Source organism: Salmo salar, chromosome 12 (assembly GCF_965601325.2).
Source record: "Salmo salar chromosome 12, fSalSal1, whole genome shotgun sequence".
Lineage (NCBI taxonomy): Eukaryota > Metazoa > Chordata > Actinopteri > Salmoniformes > Salmonidae > Salmo > Salmo salar.
Window position 1 is genome coordinate 77,074,834 of NC_138302.1, and position 12,130 is coordinate 77,086,963.

Sequence of the window (12,130 nt, forward strand, 5' to 3'; positions counted from 1 at the left end):
ACCATCCTGTCTTCGCAGGACAGACCCACACTCCTCTTCATCAGCGTTCAGGCAAAGTTGTGATGGATATGGGCTAATCAATGTCCGCTCTCCAGTCTGTCAGTTAGAATCTGCCCAAACACACAGCCACTCAACCCTGAAGGTTGCCAGACGTACTGGCCTTATGTCATTGTATTTTTATTCTCTTAGAAAGACGTTATGTTTGGAAAATGTCATGAATCTTTGTTGCTAGAGTGTCCTTGCTACCATACAGTACTGTATATGGGGCAAAGGAATAAGGGAGACTGTAAGGATACTAGACTAAAACAGATAGGCTAGCTGAAGAGAGTGTTCCCAGTCTATTATCCATATGGTTACATTTAGTGGGATTGGCAGGCCAAAGACATGTACTGTGAACTGATCATCTTTCATACCAACTTCCAGGGAAATGGAGAGCTAGAAGGAACATTTATGTACAGTAATGTGTACCTCTTCTAGAACCCTCCCAAATTGCTTCATTGATCACAATAATCTCATAATCAATTCCATATGGCAATAGTTAAAGGGAGAGAAATGTAAGAACATGTTGTGATGTGGGTCCGGGAAGCTGTCTGGCAACTTTCAAACTACCCCTACATAGACCATTTTTGAATGACATCCTATAGGTTTGTGCTTTTGTTTTTACTGTCATTTAAAGACATGCTCTGGAACTTTGGTTGAGGTTGGGGGATTTGGTGACTACTAAGTATTTTTTAAACCTCCTGCTTTGGGCTTGATGTGTCAATGTGTAGTTCATACATGCATAATCTATGAACAGAATTACTGCCATAGCTCAATTAGTCACGAAATCACTAGTTTGCAAGCGATTGATTTTCTGGAGGCTGTGCTGCGACATTTTCCCCAAATTTTCCCCCACGTGGGCCAGCCCACTAGCATTTTGAGTTCTAGCCAATGCGCTTCAGCCCCTCACCATTTGCGTGACAGCTAGCAAGATGCGCACACAGCAGAGTGAGAGAGAGAGAGCAATGATGTGGTGTGCATATCATACAGTATCAGTCAAAAGTTTGGACACACCTACTCATTCAAGCGTTTTTCTTTATTTTTACTTTTTTCTAAATTGTAAAATAATATTGAAGACATCAAAACTATGAAATAACACATATGGAATCATAATAACCAAAAATTGTTAAACAAATCAACATTTATTTTATATTTGAGATTCTTCAAATAGCCACCCTTTGTCTTGATGACAGCTTTGCACACTCTTGGCATTCTCTAAACCAGCTTCATGAGGAATGCTTTTCCAACAGTCTTGAAGGAGTTCCCACATATTTTGAGCACTTGTTGGCTGCTTTTCCTTCACTCTGTGGTCTGACTCATCCCAAACCATCTCAATTTGGTTGAGGTTGGGGGATTGTGGAGGCCAGGTCATCTGATGCAGCACTCCATAACTCTCCTTTTTGGTAAAATAGCCCTTACACAGCCCGGAGGTGTGTTTTGGGTCATTGTCCTGTTGAAAAACAAATGATAGTCCCACTAAGCACAAACCAGATGGGATGGTGTATCACTGCAGAATGCTATGGTAGCCATGCTGGTTTAGTATGTCTTGAATTCTAAATAAATCACAGACAGTGTCACCAGCAAAGCACCCCCACACCATAACACCACCTCCACGCTTCACGGTGGGAACCACACATGCGGAGATCGTCCGTTCACCTACTCTGCGTCTCACAAAGACACAGCGGTTGGGACCAAACATCGCAAATTTCAACTCATCAGACCAAAGAACAAATTTCCACCGGTCGAATGTCCATTGCTCGTGTTTCTTTGCCCAAGCAAGTCTTTTCTTCTTATTGGTGTCCTTTAGTAGTGGGTTCTTTGCAGCAATTAGACCATGAAGGCCTGATTCACGCAGTCTCCTCTGAACAGCTGATGTTGAGATGTGTCTGTTACTTGAACTCTGTGACGCATTTATTTGGGCTGCAATCTGAGGTGCAGTTAACTCTAATTAACTTATCCTCTGCAGCAGAGGTAACTCTGGGTCTTCCTTTCCTGTGGCGGTCCTCATGAGAGACATAGTGCTTGATGGTTTTTGCGACTGCACTTGAAGAAACTTTCAAAGTTCTTGAAATTTTCCACATTGACTGACCTTCATGTCTTAAGGTAATGATGGACTGTCATTTCTCTGTCCTTATTTGAGCTGTTCTTGCTATAATATGGACTTGGTCTTTTACCAAATAGGGCTATCTTCTGTATACCACCCATACCTTATCACAACACAACTGATTGGCTCAACACAACTGATTGGCTCAAATTAAGAAGGAAATAAATTCCACAAATTAACTTTTAACTTTTAACAAGGCACACCTGTTAATTGAAATGCATTCCAGGTGACTACCTCATGAAGCTGGTTGAGAGAATGCAAAGAGTGTGCAAAACTGTCATCAAGGCAAAGGGTGGCTACTTTGAAGAATCTTAAATATAAAATATATTTTGATTTGTTTAACACTTTTTTTGGTTACTACATGATGCCATATGTGTTTTTTCATAGTTTTGATGTCTTTACTAATATTCTACAATGTAGAACATAGTAAAAATAAAGAAAAACCCTTGAATGAGTAGGTGTCCAAACTTTTGACTGGTACTGTATGTGATGTAGTATGCAAATGTCAGGACCACCTTTGGCTCATGAATGTTACTTTCAGAACTACTGGCAAAAAATTATACAAAGCACCGGAGAATCTCTTTAAAGGATGGAATCACAATACGCTACCACTGAGAGATGCAACAAACCATGCTAAAAGAGCTCTTGAAGGGAACAGGTAAATTGTATTAATTCCTTACTAAGAGTATATGGGGTCATATGACATTCTAAAAGTTATTTGTAGTGTTATTTTACTTTCTTGTTTGTATCCAATGTTGGCCTCCAATGTTGGCCTTTAAGATGAATTCCCCCTATCGGTATGGGGAAAGAAAACACACCGTTGTAGGTCTAAATATAATTCAGGAGTAAAATGTATTTCCTCTTGTAGCGTTACATTACAGTTTGGACATTTAAAGAAAGACAACAGAAAAACTAGAGTAGAAAAAGGCATTTAGCCAAAGCATTAGTAACCTTCCTATTCAGTAAAACAGACTGCATACGAAGGAAGAGAAAAAATATTTTGTGCACATACTCTAAGAGCCATGAAATTAATTTATTTGTGGGGTTTTTTGTTCATATGTTCTGGACCTTGAATGGTGTTTCCTACTCATTTACAAAACATTTTCATTATTACATGGCTAAGGTTGATGGGGTAGCAGGCATGAGTTGATCTTTGTAAACTAGCCACTTTTCATCATGTACATTACTTCTACCAGAAACTCTGGCTGAACTAGGACAGCTTCCAGATACTGTGCACATCTCAGCAGCTACCAGCAGGCTCATTATAAAACCAATTAAACGGTCCTCCTCTCATTACGAACTTTGAGGCTTAAGAGAGATTGAGGACCTGATGTAGTCCCACAGGGCCAAAGCCCTAGCAACCCTGTTTTAGATTATAAACTCATGTATAAATGGACTGAAATCAAACTCTGGGCCAGTCAAATGGTCACTATTTCCTCTGAGATAATAAATTGGACCTTGTTCACTGTGGTTGCTCCTGGTCAACTTGCTAATGCCCTGCTTAATACCGCTGGTACAATATCTCTCTGGGAAATTTTGGTTTTATTTCCAATCAAGTTTTGCAAGTGGAACTCATACAAGCGCTGGTTTCTATGAATGAAATAGAGAGTGTGGGAAATGGAATGAAAGCCGACTCCACCTTCCGTGGGATTGTGGTAAGAGAGAAAGAGGATGAGGGGGCAGGGAACCACGAAATAGATGAAGAGTTACAGAGGCTTTACTGGATACAACTTTCTATTGAGTGACTGGTTAGGAGGATGACAGTGTCAAATCAATGGTGGACAGAGCTGGTTAAATGACAAACGGAGCAGAGTGGACACTGTGATCCTAATGATCCTTCTGATAGAATCCCCTGACCGTGTCTCTAAATGACTGCAGCGCTGGGGCTGCTTGCCAGGCTTTGGTCTCTTTGTCACAGAAGAGATTTTGCCTGTAGGATTCTCCCATCTCAGTCCATGAGGTGTTTTTCTCTATATTCCCCTATGTTTATGGTGGAGACCCCAACCTTTAGGAGAGGGCTGCTGACTGGAAGGTGGAAGGGTTGATTTAATTGGTGCTGTTTTTGAGCCCAGGGGATCCAATCATGTAATCAGTTTCTATTGATTCCTGCTGTGTCTATTGAGAGAGTGTTGTGGGCCTGCCAGTGGCTGTGTGCACTGGCCTGGCACGCAGGGAGATTTGCTGCAGTCCAACCTGATCTTGGTGCTGGAGATTTGTACTGTCCAGATAACCAGAATGGAGGATATGTAGTTTATTGTGGGCTTCTTACGTCTGCTCCCTAATGTCTACCCCTCTGCTTAGTCTCCTGTCATTCTGTATTTAGATGAGTATCTTCTTTATCTGAGAAAGCATTTCCACTTCACAGCAGTTACATAGGTTTAATCAGCCCATTGATATTATCATGCTGAATTCTAAGCAACCATTAAACTGGAGATAGTGTAGCTAATGGGGATCTTATTTCTCGGTTGTCCAACTTATTTATGTCTTTTAATAAGACTCAGGGTATATCAATTTACATTTTCAGATGTGATAATAATGTACTGTTACTGTATGAAGTCATTCAGATTTCTGACATCACCTACTAATGAGGAAAATGTGTATTGATGAAAATGGACAGAAAGGGGTTGGGGAAGGGAATCCAATTCTCTGTTTGTATGTGTGTGCCTATCCGCAAACATGCTTTTAATGCACCCCCAAAAGATGGTGGTTTGAAGTCGTGCCAAAGTTAAATTAATCTTTAGTCTGGTTTACTTGAAAACAAGCCAGAAACATGCCATCACAGGTAACATAATGAACTAATCCTGGAGTAGGGACAAACCTTACAAAGCGGAGCTAGGAGTACAGTACTCCATAGGTTTGTTTGGTCAAAACCGTCACTATTTTATAGTCAAGCATACAGATGTAATTGACCAGCCCTATGTCTGTCTCTCTGTCCTCCAGGTCCGAGTGGATGGGCCTCCTGAGGGCGGGGGGCAGTATGAGACCCTGACCGTGATGACAGAAGGTAGTCCTATCCTCCGAGACATGGCCTTCTCTCTGGACCGCAACTCTCTCTACATCATGTCTGACAATCAGGTGAGGAATCTCCCATTTCCTATTTTAACAGAAATGTTTATAGGTTAACAAGATCCTTTCCTGTGGATATGAATACAATGATGTACTTTATGTACTTCATGGGTTTAGAGTTGTGATGAAAATAATAATACATTTATTTATGACTAGCCAACATTATTTGGGCTGAGGGTCATGTGTATAATATCACAATATTACCACAATAATCGAAAATAGTAAAGATTAATTGGAACTCAAGCAAATATCAGAAATATTTGAAATTGTGCTCTCCTTCACACATCGTGGTACTACTTTTTTCATGTATCTCTCATATTATATGTAAACTCCATGTTGGGGTTGTGTGTAAGATATGCAGGGCATGTTCAGACAGAAGGACACATGCTCTAATTACTCACCCATGTGCACCGACTACGACTAACATGCATCATACATGCCTCACACATCCAATAGAAAACCTCTAGACTAACATGCATGTTATACTTGCTACACACATCCCATAGAAAACCATTAGAGACATTTCCTTGGTTTGTAGATGTCATATGGTGTTCTCCAGTTGGACCAGCATCACATCAGCTAGCAGAGCAGTTGTTGTTGGCTGAAGTCCTCTGGACTCATTGGGAGATAAGAGGGAACAGTGGTAATCACTTTCAACTCAAGTGATTATTCTGGCTCAGTCGCATGGCACTGTGTAATGGGATTAGATTTCAGTGCGACCAAAAGCCCTGCTATCACTGCTACACTCACTTGTCTCCCGACTGTTGGAATGTATTTTTAAACTAAACTGAAGGACAAGGAGGCAGAGGGTGTTTGGACAATACAGGCAGCAAAAATTTGTTAAATGTGTCTGGAAATATCCTATAAACGTCAAGTGAAGGCTCAAATAAGGTTTTTATGAAATGAGGGAGAAACGGGCACAGGCATTGTACAGAAGTGTCTCTTGCTACAAATCAAGGCAGCACTTCCTGGAGTGTGATGGACTGGAAGAGACAGGACATCACTTATTGATGAGCCTTGGTTGTTCAAGGAGAGAGACATATTCTCCCTTCAAGGAGATAGTCTCCCCATTCTGACTATTATGAGAACATGGACGCATGTAACCAACAAACCAGGCCATGGCCATGCACTCTCTCTCTCCTAATATTGGAACCATACCGACTGCTTGTGGCTTTTGGCCCTTAAGAACCAGGAAGGCGACAATACTTTCTCCCTCTCTCTCATTTCAATCAGGCCTTCCTAGAGCTTTAGAGAGGAATTCCAGGAGGAGAGGAGCTTGCTGGGCTGCTCTCTCAGATTTCCTGCTTTTCCAGCCGATGCCAGAGTAGGGGGATTTGGGGATTTCTCTGAGCCAAACAATAGAGAAATGATGTGGAATCAAGAGCGAGGCACAGACAGATTTGGCTGAGATCAGGCGACCTTCGCAGAATAACAATGAGCCTCTCTTTCTCCTGCCGAGCGCGGCACAGCACACAGGGCAAGCATGATGATGCAGAGTGGAGAGGAATGGAGTGTGTGTGTGAGTGTGTGTAATAGTTGATCTGTTTGATGTCCTCGGGTTGATTATTTATTGAAAGATCTATCCCTGCTTCACGTGGAGAAGTATTGTCCGAACAGTCACACTCTCTATTGAATTGTAATGGTCTACATCAGGGATGGGCAACTTTGATGGTGGCCACAAAAAAACTAAACTCATCATGAGGGGCCGCAGTGGCCCCCCCACTTTGCGTGCAAAACATTTTAGCTGCACCTTTCGTGACAGCAAATAGAAAACACATTTTTGTTCTAAAGTTAATTTCCTGCAATTCTACTCATTTTGCCATGGGGTGGAGAGAAAAATTAGCAGTTTTAAAGGACATTTCCTGTAATTCTACACATTTTGCCAAACAGAGTAAAACTCACGGATGACTAGTAAAACTCAAACCAAGTTTATTCACCCACTGGGTCACACAGCTGCATAAGACAGACATGTTTACACAAGCACATATATTTATACCTTCGTCTTATGCCGAGTCCCCTCCTTGCACATCTGGACAGCCAATACATCTCTGTTGCTAGACAGGACTTTAGTGGTGACTGTTCTGTCTCACTTCAACTGACCTGACCTCGGCCCAAATTTCTCACTCTTCCCCAACTCACGGCTGTCCTACCTTATCTGTTGACTGAAACCAGACTGTGGCCCTTCTCCTCTCCATAGGATACTTGAGATTTAACAGTAACATGTTCTGACAGAATCTAAACTTTCTCACTCAGTAGATTTCCATACCCTCAGTTGTAATATGGTAACATGAATAAGGATATTTCAAGTTTAGAAGTTAGTACGCAACAGGGTGGAGGCAAATGTTTGTGGTTTTTAATATGATAACTGATGATTAATATATATACACAGTTGAGGTCGGGTGTTTACATACACCTTAGCCAAATACATTTAAACTCAGCTTTTCACAATTCCTGACATTTAATCCTAGTAAAAATTCCCTGTTTAAGGTCAGGTAGGATCACCACTTTATTTTAAGAATGTGAAATGTCAGAATAATAGTAGGGAGAATGATTTATATCAGCTTTCATTTCCTTCATCATATTCCCAGTGGGTCAGAGGTTTACATACACTCAATTAGTATTTTCTTGGTCTTGGCTGATTTCTTTAGATTTTCCCATGATGTCAAGTAAAGAGGCACTGAGTTTGAAGGTAGACTTTGAAATACTTCTAAAGCCATGACAAGCTTCTAAAGCCATGACATCATTTTCTGGAATTTTCCAAGCTGTTTAAAGGCCCAGTCAACTTAGTGTATGTAAACTTCTGACCCACTGGAATTGTGATACGGTTAATTATAAGTGAAATAATCTGTCTGTAAGCAATTGTTGGAAAAATTACTTCTGTCATGCAAAAAGTAGATGTCCTAACCGACTTGCCAAAACTATATTTTGTTAACGAGAAATTTGTGGAGTGGTTGAAAAACGAGTTTTAATGACTCCAACCTAAGTGTATGTAAACTTCCGACTTCAACTATATATATATATATATATATATATATATATATATATATATATATATATATATTTTTTTTTTAATTGGTCAGCCAGCGGGCCGCCAGTTGCCCATCCCTGGTCTACATCATGGGGCCAGATGTTTAAAGCTGCACCATAACAAGCGTTATTACAGTTAATCACTCAGAGGGAATACAACCTGTATTGGCTACAAGGCAATCTCTCAAAGTGCTACGCTGTAAAATGGGAAATCCTCATCCCCCGGTTTCACATTTGCTTGTTTTGTGTGTAACTTCATTTTCAAGAGTACATTTTTTGGGGGGGAAACATTAGATAATGAATTCTCCTCTTGATCAGTATAATCAACCTGAAGGCAATAGCTATAACCCAGGTGAAATGTCACATCATCATGCTCATACAGTACACATAGTCATTAAACATTATAGACTGACTGTAGTGCTTATAGAGCAGGGCTCTCCAACCCTGTTCCTGGAGAGCTAACATCCTGTAGGTGTTTGCTTCAACCCTAATCTAGTGATCATTATTCTATTAATTAGCTGATTGATGAGATGAATCAGGTTAATTACAACTGGGGTTCAATCGAAACCTACAGGAGGGTAGCTCTCCAGGAACAGGGTTGGAGAGCCCTGCTATAGAGGCACCCATGACCCGTCTTGTCAAGGGCTAAAGGCAGAGGAGGAAATGCTTCATATCTGTGCCATTTGTTGAGCGTGGTCTGGTCTGACTTTGTGTGAGCTTGTTTGGACAGGGAGGGTTATCAGTCTCTGTCTGGGCTTCCACCTAACCCATCATTAGACCTTTTGTTATCCCTGTCAAGGGGTCAGCAGCTGTGAAAACAACAGGTCAGGGAGGAGAGCAACCTCTAGCCATGTCCATCAGTGCCCTTTGTTCTCCCACCCACCTTCACCCAGCAGCTCGATGGGTCAGATAATAAGCTGATGGTTGATGGATATGGTCAGCTGCATTTACATTTAACAGTAATTAATAGAGACAACTTTTAAAGGCAAAGGAGAAATCACATTATTGCAGACGAAGCACTGTTGTGCTTTTAGTGTGTTTTCATTGGAGAAGAGAACACAAATCTCTATCATTTGAAAACATGTTAAATTACAGATAAATCTGAATAAAAGTGGTAAGGTGATAGTAGGCTGATAAGATAAGCCTTACTTTCATAGGCATTACATGTGCCTAGCATCACTGTAAGGGCCGATTCAGACTTAGTAAATGTAGGCCTTTCCTATGCACTTTTCAGTATTGAAATTCAGACTTACCTAATTCAGTCGCATAACGCGCTCTGCAGGTGTGGTTACCTTCCGCGCACTGAATACATTTCATTAAACTGCTGAAAACCCTCCTACTTGCTGGCCAACAGATTGTCTCGTGGAGTTTTCATTCAATAGGGTTTTCTGTAGATTTATCTTAAGTCATCTCTATAAATACGGTGTACCGTATCGTTGTATATGTATATAAACTCACCAAAAAAAGAAACGTCCTCTCACTGTCAACTGCGTTTATTTACAGCAAACTTAACATGTGTAAATATTTGTATGAACATAACAAAATCCTGCAAATGAGACATAAACTGAACAAGTTCCACAGACATGTGACTAACAGAAATTGAATAATGTGTCCCTGAACAAAGGGGGAGTCAAAATCAAAAGTAACAGTCAGTATCTGGTGTGGCCACCAGCTGCATTAATTACTGTAGTGCATCTCCTCCTCATTGACTGTACCAGATTTGCCAGTTCTTGCTGTGAGATGTTACCCCACTCTTCCACCAAGGCACCTGCAAGTTCCCGGACATTTCTGGGGGGAATGGCCCTAGCCCTCATTCTCCGATCCAGCAGGTCCCAGACGTGCTCAATGGGATTGAGATCCGGGCTCTTCGCTGGCCATGGTAGAACACTGACAATCCTGTCTTGCAGGAAATCACGCACAAAACAAGCAGTATGGCTGGTGGCATTGTCATGCTGGAGGGTCATGTCAGGATGAGCCTGCAGGAAGGGTACCACATGAGGGAGGAGGATGTCTTCCCTGTAATGCACAGCGTGGAGATTGCCTGCAATGACAACAAGCTCAGTCCGTTGATGCTGTGACACACCGCCCAAGACCATGACGGACCCTCCACCTCGATCCCGCTCCAGAGTACAGGCCTCGGTGTAACGCTCATTCCTTCGACGATAAACGCGAATCTGACCATCACCCCTGGTGAGACAAAACCGTGACTCGTCAGTGAAGAGCACTTTTTGCCAGTACTGTGTGGTCCAGCGACGGTGGGTTTGTGCCCATAGGCGACGTTGTTGCCGGTGATGTCTAGTGAGGACCTGCCTTACAACAGGCCTACAAGTCCTCAGTCCAGCCTCTCTCGCTACTGTTTTTCACTGTCTTTTTACTGTTGTTTTTATTTCTTTACTTACATATTGTTCACCTAATACCTTTTTTTCACTATTGGTTAGAGCCTGTAGGTAAGCATTTCACTGTAAGGTCTACACCTGTTGTATTTGGCGCACGTGACAAATAAACTTTGATTTGATTTATTCCTGCTCCACCCCAAATGAATAGAGGGTGAATAGCATGCTATTCGCAATTATTTTATCTTATTTTACTTTTATTAATTCAGGTTAATCTCATTTAAGAGACACTTGGTCTAACCAAGACAGGAGCAGAGGTGAACAATGTTTGAGACAAATATCAGACATACTGTAACAACAATTCGTAGACACCATGAAAAAAATTTGTGGGACGTAGACACACATACATTTCAATTACAAACATACAAGCGTCATAGATTAAAAAAATATATCATATGTACCACCGCGTCAAGTCCTAATGACAATCACATTCCTCACATTCCTATACTCGTGATATCTCCAGGAGTGATAAGTATAATTTTTGTCTTTATCTGTTGTTGTCTAGTGTTGTCTTTTTACTAGATAGGAAGCACTTCAAGTAGATGACCCTATCTTCCCAGTAGCCTACCTGGTAGGTGAACCGCTGACAGCTATTAACTAGTACTAGCAGATGATTGTTGACACATCACCCAGGATTAAGGGGCAGGGCAATTTGTGACTATTGTTGTTTTTGTAATCAGTGGCTGTATTGGAGGGGGAGTGGTTTCTCCTCTCCTAGGCAATCAGCAATTAGTATCGGGAGGTGTGCTCTTCACCTTTGCAAGGGAGTTAGCTGTTAGTATTAGTCAGTGGTGTGAAGTTCTTAAGTAAAAATACTTTAAAGTACTACTTAAGTAGTTTTTGGGGGTATCTGTCCTTTACTATTTATATTTTTGACAACTTTTAGTTTTACTTTTTTTCCTAAAGAAAATTATGTACTCCCCCCCCTGACATCCAAAAGTACTCCTTACATTTTCAATGATTAACAGGACAGGAAAATTGTCTAATTCACACACTAATCAAGAGAACATCCCAGGTCATCACATGCTACATTTGTATATTATGTCTGAGTGTTGGAGTGTGTCCTTTGCTATCTGTAAATAAAAAAATTAAGAAATGTGGCCATCTGCTTTGCTTAATATAAGGAATTTGAAATGATTTATACATTTTTATACTTAAGTATATTTTAGCAAATACATTTACTTTTGATACTTAAGTATATTTAAAATGAAATTCTTTTAGACTTTTACTCAAGTAGTATTTTTCTGGGTAACTTTCACTTTTACTTGAGTTATTTTCTATCAAGGTATCTTTACTTTTACTCAAGTATGACAATTGGGTACTTTTTCCACCACTGGTATTAGTACTTCAGTCTCCCCTGTTTTCTCAGTTGCAGCTGTAGGTGGGGGTCTCGTCGCAAAACTAAGACCGTCGCCGAAAACAAAGACGGTCCTGCTGAGGTGTTCAAGGAAGGAAAGAGAGGAAGGCTTCACACCAGAACGGAGCGTGCTCAATTTGACTG

At 41.0% G+C, this 12,130-nt stretch overlaps 1 protein-coding gene across 1 annotated transcript in view; it reads left to right on the plus strand.

The window, feature by feature from the left end:
* The window catches only part of LOC106565878 (plexin-A2), a 68,406-nt gene that overhangs the window by 26,189 nt on the left and 30,087 nt on the right, over positions 1–12,130 (plus strand). Inside the window, exon 4 of the mRNA XM_014133513.3 lies at positions 5,084–5,218. Coding sequence (XP_013988988.1) covers positions 5,084–5,218 — 135 coding nt within the window. The remainder of the gene's footprint in view (positions 1–5,083; positions 5,219–12,130) is intronic.